Here is a 16,439-nt window from a genome sequence, read left to right on the forward strand (position 1 = left end):
TGAATCTGGCAACATGCAATTTCAACAATTTTACTGAGTTACAGTTCAGGTAAAGAAATCAGTCAATTGAAATCAATTCATTTGGCCCTAATCTATGGATTTCACATGACTGGGCAGGGACGCAGGCATGGGGAGTCAGGTCCAGCCAATCAGAATGAGTTTTTCCTCCCAAACCGCATTATTACAGACAGAAATACTCCTCAGTTTCATCAGCTGTCTGGGTGGTTGGTCTCAGACGATATTGCAGGTGAAGAAGCCGGATGTGGAGGTCCTAGGCTGGCATGGTTACACGTGATCTGTGGTTGTGAAGCTGGTTAGACGTACTGTCAAATTCTCTAAAATGACGTTGGAGGTGGCTTATGGTAGAGAAATTAACGTTACATTCTCTGGCAACAGCTGTGGTGGACATTCCTGCATGCAGCATGCCAATTGCAAGCTCCCTCAAAACTTGAGACATTTGTGGCATTGTGTGACAAAACTTGCACATTTTAGAGTGGCCTTTTATTGTCCCCAGCACAAGGTGCACCTGTGTAATGATCACGCTGTTTAATCAGCTTCTTGATATGGCACGCCTGTCAGGTGGATGGATTATCTTGGCAAAGAAGAAATGCTCACTAACAGGGATGTAACCCAATTTGTGCACAGCATTTGAGAGAAATAAGCTGTGTATGGAACATTTCAGGGATCTTTCATTTCAGCTCATGAAACATGGGAACGATACTTTGTGTTTATATTTTGTGTTCAGTATGATTCAGGGCTACAACACAATTGTGAAACGTCTGGAGGTCTCAGAGGAGAGGTTTGAAAACCACTGAGTTAGAATACCTTGTGGCTTGGTTGTGACCTGCAACATTGGGGAGAATAATGGCCAGGCGAGTTAGTCCCCTACCTTCCAGACGAGCTGTGACAGGTCCAGTAGCACCAGTGTAGAGAGGGCAGGGATACTGGTGCTGCTGGTGCGAACCTTGGCATGAGGACCACCAACGTGGTGTACTTTCTTGCCTGTGGTGTATTGTGTGTAGACCTCCAGGCCAAACTCCTGAATGAGGTCCATGACGTATGTCTGAGTGCTGAGGTAAGAGGGACAACAACAGTTAGATTAGCAGAGTGATCATCTTTTGACTTTGATCTTAACAGCAAGGTCAACCGAGACTAAATATAAAATCAACCCACTGGGCAAAGAAGTTAATTCAACGTCTATTCCACGTTGGTTCAACGTAATTTGACGTGAACGTTTTTGGGATTCAACCAGTGTGTGCCCAGTGGGAACATACATTGTCCATTATTTCATCAAAAATGTTTCAGTTAATTGATTAATTTCTTGATTTGAATGTGCTGAAAATAAATCTATGATGAGGCTGATTATTTATCCAAGCTGAGGCTCAGTCGTGTGATTCTGGTATCCGCCCTCCCTCTTTTATCACAGTCCGCTGAAGTCTCTAAACTCCTGAGAGAGTGACACATTTAAACTTATGTGATGCATGTCAAATGATCACTTTCTTTTCCCTTAATAAATAATAGTCTGTTCCATGTTCTGACTGCATCCCTCTACTACCTTAGGTCTAAGAGGTTTCCCATGATCGCACACAGACCTGTCCTCTTTGCACCACCTGACAGACGACACAATGGCAACCGTCTTAGCTGCCTGGGTGCAGCTGTGGCCTCTACCAGTCTTCTCTCCAGGTCGATAGTAATCTATATAATCGTTCTAAGCCTGTGTCTAAGTGCGTCCCAGTAAGTCGATTTGTAATGATTTCTGTCCTGGATGAAGCCCACTATTATTCTCCTGTAGTAATCATGTCTCCTTTTTTGGAATGTATTGATAGCAGCTTTTGTGATTTCCTCAAAGCTCTCCTACTTTGCAGTACTCTCGGGAACACAGATATGTCCTGTTCTGTTCTGTTCATTCCCTCCAATAGTTTGGGAATGTGACTGTGTGAGAGGGAATTTCATGGGCCTTTTTCATGGGCTTATACAGTATAATGGAATATCAATGACTGAAATGTACTGTACTAGTTGGCACATCCATTTGTCATCCTTATGAAGGTAAAATATGTATGAACTTTGTTTCTTTCCAAAGGTAAGCAAAAATCCGTCAGTCCATGTTCAATGTACTGCAAAGAGGCACATTAATTCCCTTCATAATGCCACTGCTCTGCTTGGCTGGATGACAAATTACCATTGATAAATTGTTCTTCAGACCTTCACCATTCATCATTTAGACAATATTGTTGAGATGAAGCTACATATGATGACAGGTTTGGTTTCTTTTTAAATGTAATCCATTAGTTACTAGTTACCTGTCCAAAATTGTAATCATTAATGTAATTTGGGGATTTACCCAAACTCAAATGGAACAAACTTTTTCAATGCTGAATTGAACGTCAATGAGACCATTAATGTATTTTTTCCCCCAAACATCCTTTCTGAATTATAAAGTAATCCAAGAAATAATCAACTTGTTTTTCAAAAGTATTTGTTTACAGTTGTAGTTTTTTTGTAGGCCCAATCAGATTACATGTAAGCCTAATTGATTATTCACCCTACATTGATTATGAAGTTAGGCTAAACCCAATTGTAACACCTCCAATGTATGAAATGATTTTCCATTTACCCCTACCGCACTGAGTGACATGGCACCATTCCAGGTAAACTCAATGGTAAAGGTAAGATAGTAAATGTAAATTCAGGATATGCCCATGAATATGTTATGTTTTGTATGGTATGTATAATTTATGGATGTTCATCATCGGTTTCGTATGATATGAATTGCAATTCGTAACATATTATACAAATTGTAATTGGTAGAATATGTTATGAATTGAAATTTGTACAATATGTAAAACATTTGCTAAACATATGATATGTTACGAATTCCAATTTGTTAGTTGACTAACATTAGCTAGACTAGGGGTTATGGTTAGGAGTTAGGTTAAAGGGTTACGGTTGCTGAAAACTAGTAAGTAGTTGCTAATTAGCTAAAGTTGTCCATGATGAGATTTGAACATACAACATTTGGGTAGCTAGATGTTTGTGTTATATGCCTCCCCATCCACCCAGACAAACCACTTTAGTTTCGTTTTTGACTTAAGTAACCTTCTGTCTTATGTAACCATACCAAACATAACATGCCATAATAATTTGAACATCCCGGACTTACGTTTACTATGTTACATCCAGTCTATGAGACCAGGCTGTTCCAAGAACCTACCTGCCAACCCACTGCCCTCCCATGTCCCAGCGATCAATGCCGCGAGCAGCAGGTAATTCCTGGGTAACAGTTCGTCCTCCTACCCGGTCTGGAAAAACACATGCACCTTCAATTGCATTAAATGTTCATATTTATAATAGTGTTGCTTTATAATTCTGTTACGAATTGTTAAAATATTTCATATTCTTAGACTGTGATTTCTGCTCCTCAAAATTATCCCGTAAACAAATGACAGGCCACAACTTAAATTCTATGACAGCAAATGGGACGCGTCGAAGCCGCTGTCACAGGCTAGATGCGGAGAACGTTGATTGTTTCGCTGCATAATGAATGCCAAACAGTTTTGACAAACCTTTTCCTTCCAGAATTAATATTCTGAGTTTGCCATTTCTCTTCCGCAGAGTCTGAGCAGCACTCAGTCCTGACAGCCCAGCGCCGACAATAACAACATCCCACGTTTCTTCAGTCATGGCTGCAAAACTCTGAAAACTTGGACTATTCTAATTTAACTGTTGGCTAAATGTTTCGTACTGAAGACTGTAACTGCTTTATCAAACTTTTACATCAGATAAGTCGTTTACATAATCGAGCCATAAACAGTCATGTGGATAACTTCGGGACTGGAAGAAAAAACCCAACAGCATATAGCCTAGTTGGCACTCCATACATGATTTAGCAAAACTGGGTAGAAGGTCATGAAGGCCCAATGACTGGGTAGAAGGTCATGAAGGCCCAATGCATAGGATAAAGATTAGCTCCAAATGTGTAGGCTATAGTTTATTGTGCAGTTATTGCCTGTTGCCCCAGGCTTCTATGCACAGATCTTATTTATTCTCAATATTATTTTCATTTTAACACTGAATCCAACAGTCACAGTCTAGTCCTTGACCTGCGGTATATCACAACAATTATAGATACATCATGGCTCTTCTTTTAGTAACACATTGCTTCAACCCTCCATAAGGCCTACATAAAGCTGTCATAAGGATGACATAACACATGTCATGATATTAATGATTTAACACAAACGTTTCCAAGGCAGCAATCTGACTACCAGTCTCACATACGGTAACATAATCATTGGATTAGTAGTGTGAGAAAACAACATTCTCTGGTCTGATGAAACCAAGATTGAACTCTGGCATGAATGCTGAGCATCACGTCTGGAGGAAACCTGGCACCATCCCTATGGTGAAGCATGGTGGTGACAGCATCATGCTGTGGGGATGTTTTTCAGCGGCAGGGACTGGGAGTCTGGTCAGGATTGAGGGAAAGATGAACGGAGCAAAGTAGAGAGAGATCCTTGATGAAAACCTGCTCCATGTTTCATCTGTCTTCATCTGGGATGGGATACTGCATGTCCAGGAAATTAAAGCCACAAATAATGCTAATGTCATGCAGTTGGCAATGTTACAGGAATATTTATGGACAAACAAGGAAAACCTTATGGTAAATTGTAGTACCTGCTGAGGGGGCTGGCATAATTTAAGGGCTGACTGGAGATTATTTTAGAGGCAATTCATATTAACTGGTCTTATTTGTTTTTGAGGCAATTCACAGTCACACATGAGGATCTGTGGACTGCATCTCTAAAGAATGTTCTGTTTTGGTTATTTCATATTTTAATGGAAAATGTAGAAGTCCTGTTCCAATTACTATAGTTAATTTATCAATTTTAGCCAATTTGGTTGTTTAATCTATTTCATTGATTCACTCCCCACCACACCTTTTGTATCCTGGACTAACCAGTAACCAGATGAATAACCTGTTTGTTGTCACCTGAGACACGGCTGTTTGGACCACATTACCATGGCCTCCTAGCTCTTTGTTTGAAACCAGAGCTCATCCACAGATGGTAGGCGATAAAGTGAACAAAATACTTGACAAAGAGTGACTATCCACAAAATCTAAACATTTTCAAATGTGTGTAACTCCCATAGCGCTGGTGACACTTTATGGCAGTCCACACTAATTCTGGTTTAAGGTTTGTTTGGAAAAAGAAAAAACAGGTTTTGATAGAACTGTCCAATGAGATTAGCCTATGCTAATGAGATGGAGGAGGAAGACAGGCATGACCTGCTGTGTCAGAGGGATAGAGAAGAAGAAAGAGCAGAAGAGACAGAGAAAGAGAACCTGCTGACATGCTTTGTCGATTGATTGGAATGGTTCTACATTTGGATGAGCGACGTTCATTCAGGTGAATTGTGTTCATTGTCACGTTGATTTCCCCTTTGTGCTACTGTGAGCTTTTTCGTTTTTTGAGCTACCTTGTATTGTTTTCAACCCTTGTTATAAAATCATATCACATTTTATTTGCGACATGCTTTGTAAACAACAGGTGTACATTAACAGTGTGCGAAAACACTGTTGTAGTCTATGTGGCTTCGAATAATACAGTTGAAAAATAAATACATTTTTGTGGAACTACTGTTTGGGTGCTTTAGGGAACATCTAGTTTTAAAACGTTTTGATAAACCTGTCTAAAACAATTGGCATTTCACAAAATACCCTATCCAAGAAGAAATAGTTTATCTAAGCATTTTGCTTTATTTTGTTAATATCAGTACATTACCTTTTTGATTCTATAAATACTTTGAAGTACATGTAGGTTGAACAGCAATTTAGGTGTAGCAGATGCAGCTGGATAACTGATGCTTTAGCGTGACGCAGCTCACAAACATATACCTCTTTGTTCAGTGTACCTGCTCTTTTTTTATACGTTGTCTATTTCAACACTCTGCTTCAAGTCTGTTACTCAGTTCAAGTCAGGACAGTTAGGCAGCAGACAATATAAAGGATACAGTCTACACAACACTTTGTCTATTATTTTCTCTCCCATCCAGGTTCATTTTGCAAGGAAGGTGTGTTTTCACATATTGTCCCTCCACAAACCGGGACGCTCAGAACACCATGTCATGTGCTCATCTATTTTTCAAGCAGGGCACCACAAAGAGCTATGTATTTTCGAAGCATTGCTGTATGTGCTTGTCTGTTCAATGTTGCCATGGTTCAAAATGTCTATCCATGCATTCCTAGCCCTCGCCCATGGTCTTCCATGATCGGGATATGTGCAATCACAGTTTTTCTCAATGCAGGTGAGGAAGAACACCCTACACACAAACACACAAGCACACACACATGCACAGTAATCTGTAAAGTGAGGAAGTAATTAATTTCTATTACTAACTTATTCCTGAACTCAACACTGGAAACTGGATTGTTACAGACTGAGTAGAACAGTCTATTTATTCAAGGATGGCAATCATAACACTGGTCATCCCTTGGGTAATGGTCTCCAGGTGTGTTGCCATGGTGGATACTGCCAGTTCACAAGAAGGCTTTTGTCTCTCTCTTGAGGATGTACTAGTGTCCTGTAAATGTTGAGTTTGATTGCATCTCTCAGTTACTTCATTTCAATATGCTCATCTAACACGAGAACACACAATAACAAACATCTCAAGTTGTTATTATAGAAGTCAAGGATACAGCATAAAAAATGTTTTTCACCATTTCAAAAACTATAGTCAGGGAGATGTAAATTATAAAGAAGAAGCTGAATACTAAATATCTCTCCTGAGTTTTATACGCAGTAGATCTACAGTTGTAATTAGTATTAGAAGGTCAAATTCAATAGACTTGAGAAGTTGTCGCTAGGGTTCACAGTAACAGTATTTGAATGGCCCTAGCTGGCAGCATGGGGATGCAGCTGACCTCTACTGGTCCTCAGACCGTCCAGAGGGCCCAGGGGGAGAGAATGACCCTGGTGTGTACATACACACCTGACCCCTCGGACACTGGAGAGCTGGATATTGAGTGGTCAGTGGTCAGCCCAGATACCACCCAGAAGGACCAACTGGTAAGTGGCACTGAAGTTACCAAGTTATTCTAGGTGAGATCTCAGATTGTTATATAAAGTTCTCTCCACAACCTTTCAAGCAATCACAAAACATGCTGTTAGATAAAGTAGCTAGTTCAAGGATAGAACCAAGTCCATTACTTCCATCTGCTCACTTCTTGTTGCTAAGATATATCAAACATCTGTTGATTTTTTTTCCCCGTTCCTCTGATTTTTCAAATGTTTGGACTTCTTCAGCTGTTGTCCTATGCAGGTGGGAATAAGTACGTCCATGGTAACCCTGGTCTAACTAAGGGGCTGGACTTTGCTGCTGGTGACCCTTCCCTGGGTGATGCGTCCCTCTCCATCGCTTTCCTGTCACCAGCCCATTCTGCCATCTACCAGTGTAAAGTCAAGAAGTCACCGGGAGTGGACATGCAGAAAGTGTCCCTGGTCGTGATGGGTGAGACAGACGTCACATTTCAACTTTGGGCTAACGTGTCAACATGCTGCATTATTTAAGCCTGGCCGTTGGACTCACACCTGTAGTGTGGCTTGGTTTTAGTTAGTTGTGACAACTTGAATATCTTCAGGTGAATAAGTTCATGAAAATGTGGTTAGTTTTCTCCTCAAGAGAATGTCACCACTCTTTATTTTCATTGTCATGTTTTTTTTTGACCTCGTGAACCTCCAACTGTACTTCTGAACAAGTGCTTTCACAAATACAAGTGTCACACTGGCAATGTTATGGACTATTGAGTAGAACAAGTTCAGTTGGAGCTAAAACTTCCTCACAGTTACTGCAGCTTTAAGTCAGTTCTATTTTGCTGTGCTTCGCCATTCTCGTTCTCAACCGAAGTTTTCCTATCCTTTTTTTCTTTAACCTTTTTTCTTTTACCTTTTTGTCTTTTACCTTTTTTCTTTTACCTTTTGTCTTTTACCTTTTGTCTGCACTTTTTTTTCACTCTGCTGCTCTTTAATTCTTTCTGTCTATCTCCCTCCCTGCGTATAATAGAGCGGTATTGTGTGTGGTGGAAAAATAAGCTTTGGTGAAAAGAAAATACAGTACTACACCCTGAATAGAGGCACTAACAAAAACAAGTGGCCTTGTTATCCAACAATGGAAACAAAGCTTACCTCAGAAAGTGTCAGAGACCTGTCATTCTCTACCCTGGCAAGCAAAGGTGTCCTTGGCTTTATTTAATAAATACAATGTAGTTACCCTAAATGTAATATTCCAGATGGGTCTCTTTTCTAATGTTAAGATAGAAATAAGCACTGTCCTCTTTAATGTATTCAGTAGTTTTAAACTGTGACAGAGCGGATATTTGTGTAATTATTATTCCTTTGTCGTCAGTGCGTCCTTCGGTGCCTAAATGCTGGGTGGAGGGTGAGGCGGCAGTGGGGGAGACTGTCTCCCTGCACTGCAAGTCATCCGAGGGGTCCTCTCCCCTCAACTACGCATGGAAGAGAGAAGGAGGAGGTCCCATCCCACCCTCAGCCACACAGAGTAAGTCTGACCTTTACTGGTTTCATGGTGAATTACAGCATCAAAGCACATTTTAACAGAAACTGTATCTAAGCTGACTGGTTATGCAATGAAAAATAAACGTGTTCATTGCTGCTCTTCATACTTTGTGATCCATGAGACCGTGTGACTGGGGAGTTGTTGATCAGCAATCACTCTCAGAGCTTTGTGGGGATTTACATGTGTGAGGTGACCAATGCTGTGGGGGACGAGAGGTGCAGAGTCAAACTGACAGCTAACAAACGTAGGTACACACTCAGTCACTCATTCAGTCAATCCCTCACTCAGTCATTCACTCACGTTTAAAGCACAAAAAAAGTTCAAAAGTTCCTTCACCTGGTGCTTGTTCCCTCCATCTCCCTAGCCCCTAACAGAGCAGGAGTGATAGTGGGTACTGTGGTGGGTTGTCTACTGCTCATCATCATTCTGGCGATACTCATATGGCTCCTCATCTACAAGTGTGATGCAAGGTTCACACGCTATGAGAAGGAAGTGTCTAACGATATCAGGTACTGGAGAATGTACTGTATTCACACTAAGACCGTAGGTCGGGGATGGGCAACTTTGATGGGGGTGTGGGCCACAAAAATTCTGAACTCATGAGAGGCCGCAGTGGCTCGCAGGTCTGCGTACCCACATCCATACCCGCACATGCAGTCAGAACTGGCCTCACTGCAATTGTACAGATGTTGCCATGGGCAGAGAGAATATTTAGCAATTTTATAAATCATTTCATGCAATTCTATTCATTAGTGTGAAACGTGAAATGTGTAATTCTACACATTTTGCTATAGGGTGGGGAGAAATGTTTGCAGTATATGAAGTATATGAACCCTTCGGAATTATCTTGATTTCTGCATAAATTGGTCATAAAATTAGATCTGATCTTCATCTAAGTCACAACAACAGACAAATACAGTCTGCTTAAACTAATAACACACAAATAATTGTATTTTTCTTGTCTATATTGAATACATCATTTAAACAAAAAGTATGTGAACCCCTAGACTTTTCCAAAAGCTAATTGGAGTCAAGAGTCAGTTAACCTGGAGTACAATCATTGAGATGAGATTGGAGATGTTGGTTAGAGCAGCCCTGCCCTATAAAAAACACTCACACAATTTAAGTTTGCTATTCACGAGAACCATTGTCTGATGTGAACCATGTCTCGAGCAAAAGAGATTTCAGAAGACTCAAGATTAAGAATTGTTGACTTGCATAAATCTGGAAAGGGTTACAAAATTATCTCTTAAATGATGTTCATCAGTTCACGGTAAGACAAATTGTCTATAAATGGAGGAAGTTCAGCACTGTTGCTACTCTCCCAAGGAGTGGCCGTCCTGCAAAGATGACTGCAAGAGCACAGAGCACAATGCTCAATGAGGTTAAGAAGAATCCTAGAGTGTGTCAGGACATGGCCCTATTTGGGTATAGCTAGTGACTTCCCCCTCTCTCCCTCCTACACCCAGGTTCTGTTATCTCAGGTCGTAAATTTCTGGAGGAGACTCTCTCCTCCTGGCCATGCAAAAAGAGACACGTAGAGAGAGCAAAGGAACTTCTTCTGCATCACCGAACTTGAGAACTGAACAAAATCCATATTTTGGAGAATGTGTAAACAGTCGGTGGAGAAGCCAGCTACGACCCGGTCTGTTTTGTTTCATGTTTGTGACCTCATGAAAGACCATACAGCCACATTACCATAACTCTGTTTATACAGGAGCCTCCATTATGAGGTTTGCGTCTAATTATTGTATAAAATAATGAGTAAAGATGAAACTATTTGTGAAATTATGTAATGTCAGTTTTAACCTTTTATGTGAGATAATTGTATTCCCTTTAAAGTTTAACTAAGTCATTGGCCCGCCCTAATGAGCACAGACATGATCTGGCTCATGGGACAGCTCTTTTCTACTGTTACGAATAAAACCCCAACCTGAAGAAATCCTCTCAGTCAGCTGTGGGGGCAACGGTTTGAGTATAGACCACAAAAACCTCAGTCTAAGCTAAGGTTCTAATGGTTGTTGAATTCCTAACCATACCACATGGAGCATTAGCTACACGGGTGGAAATGGTTCAATTCTGAGACTATTAATCCCGAAAGAATAAGAGCAAATCTTAGGTACTAATTACTAGTCTGCAGATAGAAATTATGTCAACCTGAGATGCGAAGACCGATAACGGCCGAAACATCTATTCTATAAAACATTTCTGAATGGTACTCTGAAGTATCCATTCCAACCACGAAAGACTTCAGGGAAGCAGAGAGAGACGCTCATTCCCAAATGAGTGAGCGTTCATGTGCAAAGGATTAGCATTTCAATTAATATAATTATCAACTGTGTAGTGACTCCCTTTTGTCTTTCCCGCCCTCCTCAGTCCACGCCCACTTCCCTTTGTCCACCAAGCAGTCATATCGGTTTACCATACTAAGGAACCTCCCCTATCATTTCCTTATTACCATATCTACTATTTGTGTGTTTATGCATTTCTGTGATTGTTTAGTTAGTTAGTTAGTTAGTAAATAAATGATTAAGAGAATTGGTGTATGGATGATTCATAGTAAAGGCTGGGTTCATGCAGATAACCAACAATTTACGACGTTTGGAATGAGACTAACGTGAGGTAAAGAATAATTCATTAATTAGAAGACTAATTGATCAGATGTTAAAATATCTGAAGAGTTATATTAGGAAAATTATAACTTTGTAATCTGAAGATTTTCTTTGGTGTCCCGATTTCCTAGTTAATTACATTGACATGATTAGTTTAATCACGTAATAATAATTACAGAGAATTGATTTGATTAAAATAACAGTCTTCACTTTAATGATGCCAAAGACATGACAAGTGTCAGCTAAAGATTATCAGAAATCTCTGGAACATGCTAACATCTGTTGACGAATCTACAATAAGTAAAACACTAAACAAGAATGGTGTTCATGGGATGACACCACGGAAGAAGCCACTGCTGTCCAACAAAAAATATTACTGCAAGTCTGAAGTTCATAAAAGAGCATCTGGATGTTCCACAGCGCTACTGGCAAAATATTCTGTGGACAGATTAACTAAAGTTGAGTTGTTTGGAAGGAACTCACAACACTATGTGTGGAGAAAAAAAGGCACCGCACACCAGCATCAAAATCTCATCCCAATTGTAAAGTATGGTGAAGGGAGCATCATGGTTTGAAGCTGCTGTGCTGCCTCAGGGCCTGGACAGCTTGCAATCATCGACGGAAAAAATGTATTCCCAAGTTTATCAAGACATTTTGCAGGAGAATGTGAGGCTATCTGTCTGCCAATTGAAGCTCAACAGAACTTGGGTGATGCAACAGGACAACGACCCAAAACACAGAAGTAAATCAACAACAGAATGGCTTCAACAGAAGAAAATACGCCTTCCTGACCTCAACCTGATTGAGATGCTGTGACATGAACTCAAGAAAGCGGTTCAAACCAGACACCCAAAGAATATTGCTGAACTGAAACAGTTTTGTAAAGAGGAATGGTCCAAAATTCCTCCTTTGGCAATTATTGCTGCCAAAGGAGGGTCAACCAGTTATTAAATCCAAGGGTTCACATACTTTCCCCACACTGCACTGTGAATGTTTACACGGTGTGTTCAATAAAGACATGAAAACATCTACTTTTTTTTGTGTTATTAGTTTATTAAGCATACTGTGTTTGTCTATTGTTGTGACTTAGATGAAGATCATGTCAAATTGTATGACCAATTTATGCAGAAGTCCAGGTCATTCCAAAGGGTTCACATACCTTTTTTTTGCCACTGTAGCTGGCTAGAGTAACTAACCAATCCAAAAATGTTGTGCTGACATGGGATAACTGAGTGACTGTCAGTGACTGACATAACAAGCGAAAAACTGCTGATACACAATCACATTTTTATATTGCACCTTGTGTATTCTACTATTGTAAGTCTTAACAGTAAGTTAAGTGTTATATATATATGTATATTTATATTTAATGCAGGCCCCATGCCAGTTGCCTATCCCTGCTATAGATAGTTCTGTGGCCATACTGCTGTTTCCACTTGCCCTCTTACCCCCCTGCACCTGTTCTTCTTCCCCCAGGGAGGACGTCCCAGCCCCAGAGAGCCGGCCACACAGCCGAGGCAGCAGCCGGGGCGCAAGCCTCCACCCTGGGGTAGCCTACAGCCAGGTGGGAATGCAACAGACGGGGCACTCAGATCGAGGACACACACACATCCCATCCAGCAGCACTGGATACACACCTGTCAAATATGACAGCAGATACGGCTTCGCTGTGTGATCGGAGAGAAAGATGATAACAATCGTGTTTTGCAGGGTGAAATTAGGTACATTCCCTATTGTGACTTTGAAAGGCATTTCATCAGTGGGTTTTAATCATATAAAATACCATGATAATTAATTTGAAATTAATACTGTTGATAGATGTTGCTTTGGCATTGGAATAAGATAACAAGCTAATACTACAAAGGAAGCAGAACACACAGAGTTCTTTATTCTCCAAATCATTTTTCTAAGTAATAATATCAAAGCCACAGTCTACGATTTCCAGTGATTCATTTTCATGTAATAAAATATACCATTTGATTTAGCAGAATATTATAATACCTCAATGAGATTGGATAACATTACCTTATCATAAATTTCAAAAATAAGTACCTATTACTCAATTTGCTCCTTTTTTATATATTTTTTTATATTTCAATAGTTTTGTGCACTAGTTTTACAATATATTTTAAAGGTTTAAATGTTGTCCTTGTAGTAATTCTTTAATATATGTATGTTTCATTTAAATAAATGTCTCCTAAAAGTCCATTCTGTAATCAGTTACCGAAGCTTCTAAGTGATTCTCACTGTATTACAAGGGTAAGTGTAAATCCCAACTTTATTAGTCATCCAAGGTCACCATTACATAGGCTATATGAAAGAGTGTACAGAGATGTATTACCACCTGAAGGCGTGGGGCAGACTAGTTTTACGTAGCCAACCCAGATTGGTGGTGTTGCAGTGAAGATAAATTCTTACAATTCATTATTTTACGCAATATCTTATCACAGCACTGGCAAACCATGGTTGATCAACTCCCTGACCAAAATGGTTGATCTTTAGACCATCATAATCGGTTAATGTCCATTCTAGTATTCTATTGTTTTATAGCTCATTCTCATGTTATCTTACACATTTTGGCAAAGATGACTGAAGTAACTGACTATCGCCCCGTAGCACTCACTTGTCATCATGAAGTGCTTTGAGAGACTAGTCAAGGATCATATCACCTCCACCTTAGACCCACTCAATTTACGATGCAATCGCCATCACACTGCCCACTGCCCTATCCCATCTGGACAAGAGGAATGCCTATGTAAGAATGCTATTCATTGAATAAAGCTCAGCATTAATTGGGTCCTGGACTTCCTGACGGGCCACCCTCAGGTGGTGAAGGTAGGAAACAACAGCTCCACTTCGCTGATCCTCAACACTGGGGCCCTGCAGGGGTGTATGCTCAGCCCCTCCTGTACTCCCTGTTCACCCATGACTGTGTGGCCATGCACGCCTTCACCTCAATCATCAAGTTTTCAAACGACACAACAGTAGTGGGCTAAATTTCCAACAACGACGAGACAGACTCCAGGGAGGAGGTGAGTGCACTCGGAGTGTGGTGTCAGGAAAACAACCTCTCAATGCCAACAAAACAAAGGAGATGATCGTGGACTTCAGGAAACAGCAGAGGGAGGACCCCCCTATCCACATCGACAGGACAGCAGTGGAGAAGGTGGAACGTTTTAAGTTTCACAGGGTACACATCACGGACAAACTGAAATGGTCCACCCACACAGACAGTGTGGTGACAGTGTGGTGAAGGCAGCGCAACAGCACCTCTTCAACCTCAAGAGGCTGAAGAAATTTGGCTTGTCACCTAAACCCTCACAAACTTTACAGATGCACAATTGAGAGCATCCTGTCGGGCAGTATCACCGCCTGGTACGGCAACTGCACCGCCCACAACCGCAAGGCTCTCCAGAGGGTGGTTCGGTCTGCACAATGCATCCCCGGGGGAAAACTACCTGCCCTCCAGGACACCTACAGCACCCGATGTCACAGGAAAACCAAAAAGATCATGAAGGACAACAACCACCTGAGCCACTGCCTGTTCACCCAGCTACCATCTAGAAGGCGAGGTCAGTACAGGTGTATCAAAGCTGGGACCGAGAGACTGAAAAACAGCTTCTATCTCAAGGCCATCAGACTGTTAAACAGCCACCACTAACACAGAGAGGTTGCTGCCTACATACAGACTCGAAATCATTGGCCACTTTAATAAATGGAGCACTAGTCACTTTAAGCAGCCGACGTGAGTAAAACATTTAAACGTGTTAACCCTCGCAAGGCTGCAGGCCCAGACGGCATCCCCAGCCGCGTCCTCAGAGCATGCGCAGACTAGCTGGCTGGTGTGTTTACGGACATATTCAATAAATCCTTATCCCAGTCTGCTGTTCCCACATGCTTCAAAAGGGCCACCATTGTTCCTGTTCCCAAGAAAGCTAAGGTAACTGAGCTAAACGACTACCGCCCCGTAGCACTCACTTCCGTCATCATGAAGTGCTTTGAGAGACTAGTCAAGAACCATATCACCTCCACCCTACCTGACACCCTAGACCCACTCCAATTTGCTTACCGCCCCAATAGGTCCACAGACGATGCAATCGCAACCACACTGCCCTAACCCATCTGGACAAGAGGAATACCTATGTGAGAATGCTGTTCATCGACTACAGCTGAGCATTTAACACCATAGTACCCTCCAAACTCGTCATTAAGCTCGAGACCTTGGGTCTCGACCCCGCCTGGTGCAACTGGACTTCCTGACGGGCCGCCCCCAGGTGGTGAGGGTAGGTAGCAACATCTCCTGCTGATCCTCAACACTGGGGCCCCACAAGGGTGCGTTCTGAGCCCTCTCCTGTACTCCCTGTTCACCCACGACTGCGTGGCCATGCACACCTCCAACTCAATCATCAAGTTTGTGGACGACACTACAGTGGTAGGCTTGATTACCAACAATGACGAGACGGCCTACAGGGAGGAGGTGAGGGCTCCCAGAGTGTGGTGTCAGGAAAATAACCTCACACTCAACGTCAACAAAACAAAGCAGATGATTGTGGACTTCAGGAAACAGCAGAGGGAGCACCCCCCTATCCACATCGACGGGACAGTAGTGGAGAGGGTAGTAAGTTTTAAGTTCCTCTGCGTACACATCACGGACAAACTGAATTGGTCCACCCACACAGACAGCGTTGTGAAGAAGGCGCAGCAGGGCCTCTTCAACCTCAGGAGGCTGAAGAAATTTGGCTTGTCATCAAAAGCACTCACAAACTTCTACAGATGCACAATCGAGAGCATCCTGTCGGTCTGTATCACCGCCTGGTATGGCAACTGCTCCGCCCACAACTGCAAGGCTCTCCAGAGGGTAGTGAGGTCTGCACAACGCATCACCGGGGTCAAACTACCTGCCCTCCAGGACACCTACGCCACCCGATGTCACAGGAAGGCCATAAAGATCATCAAGGACAACAACCACCCGAGCCACTGCCTGTTCACCCCGCTATCATCCAGAAGGCGAGGTCAGTACAGGTGCATCAAAGCAGGGACTGAGAGACTGAAAAACAGCTTCTATCTCAAGGTCATCAGACTGTTAAACAGCCACCACTAACATTGAGTGGCTGCTGCAAACATACTGACTCAACTCCAGCCTCTTTAATAATGGAAATTGATGGAAAAATGTATCACTAGCCACTTTAAACAAAGCCACATAATATAATGTTTACATACCGTACATTACTCATCTCATATGTATATGTATAT

At 41.8% G+C, this 16,439-nt stretch overlaps 2 protein-coding genes across 7 annotated transcripts in view; one reads left to right on the forward strand and one right to left on the reverse strand.

The window, feature by feature from the left end:
• si:ch211-127i16.2 (probable flavin-containing monoamine oxidase A) overlaps positions 1 to 3,865 on the reverse strand; it is a 36,966-nt gene extending 33,101 nt beyond the window's left edge. Inside the window, exons 1-3 of one of the 3 annotated variants that reach the window (XM_024381342.2) lie at positions 3,564 to 3,865; positions 3,212 to 3,299; positions 890 to 1,070 (exon numbers count right to left, since the gene is read on the reverse strand). In XM_024381342.2, coding sequence (XP_024237110.2) covers positions 890 to 1,070; positions 3,212 to 3,299; positions 3,564 to 3,681 — 387 coding nt within the window. In that variant the 5' untranslated portion in view covers positions 3,682 to 3,865. The remainder of the gene's footprint in view (positions 1 to 889; positions 1,071 to 3,211; positions 3,300 to 3,563) is intronic. The other 2 variants (XM_042302247.1, XM_042302248.1) reach the window with 2 other exon arrangements.
• Positions 3,866 to 5,115: 1,250 nt separating this feature from the next.
• Positions 5,116 to 13,394, forward strand: vsig8a (V-set and immunoglobulin domain containing 8a). 4 transcript variants are annotated; one of them, XM_042302249.1, is made up of 9 exons: positions 5,132 to 5,408; positions 6,055 to 6,072; positions 6,248 to 6,306; positions 6,898 to 7,067; positions 7,305 to 7,509; positions 8,404 to 8,556; positions 8,696 to 8,818; positions 8,939 to 9,083; positions 12,663 to 13,394. In XM_042302249.1, the coding sequence occupies exons 1-9, from the start codon at positions 5,353 to 5,355 to the stop codon at positions 12,859 to 12,861; spliced, it is 1,128 nt and encodes a 375-aa protein (XP_042158183.1). In that variant the 5' UTR covers positions 5,132 to 5,352; the 3' UTR covers positions 12,862 to 13,394. The 4 variants fall into 4 exon arrangements, with proteins under 4 accessions (XP_024236324.1, XP_042158183.1, XP_024236323.1 ...); XM_024380555.2 differs by lacking the exon at positions 6,055 to 6,072 and having other exon boundaries at positions 5,134 to 5,408; XM_024380554.2 differs by having other exon boundaries at positions 5,135 to 5,408; positions 6,055 to 6,306.
• The last annotated feature ends 3,045 nt before the right edge of the window (positions 13,395 to 16,439 follow it).

The sequence above is a fragment of the Oncorhynchus tshawytscha genome, linkage group LG20 (genome assembly GCF_018296145.1).
Source record: "Oncorhynchus tshawytscha isolate Ot180627B linkage group LG20, Otsh_v2.0, whole genome shotgun sequence".
NCBI classification, from domain to species: domain Eukaryota; kingdom Metazoa; phylum Chordata; class Actinopteri; order Salmoniformes; family Salmonidae; genus Oncorhynchus; species Oncorhynchus tshawytscha.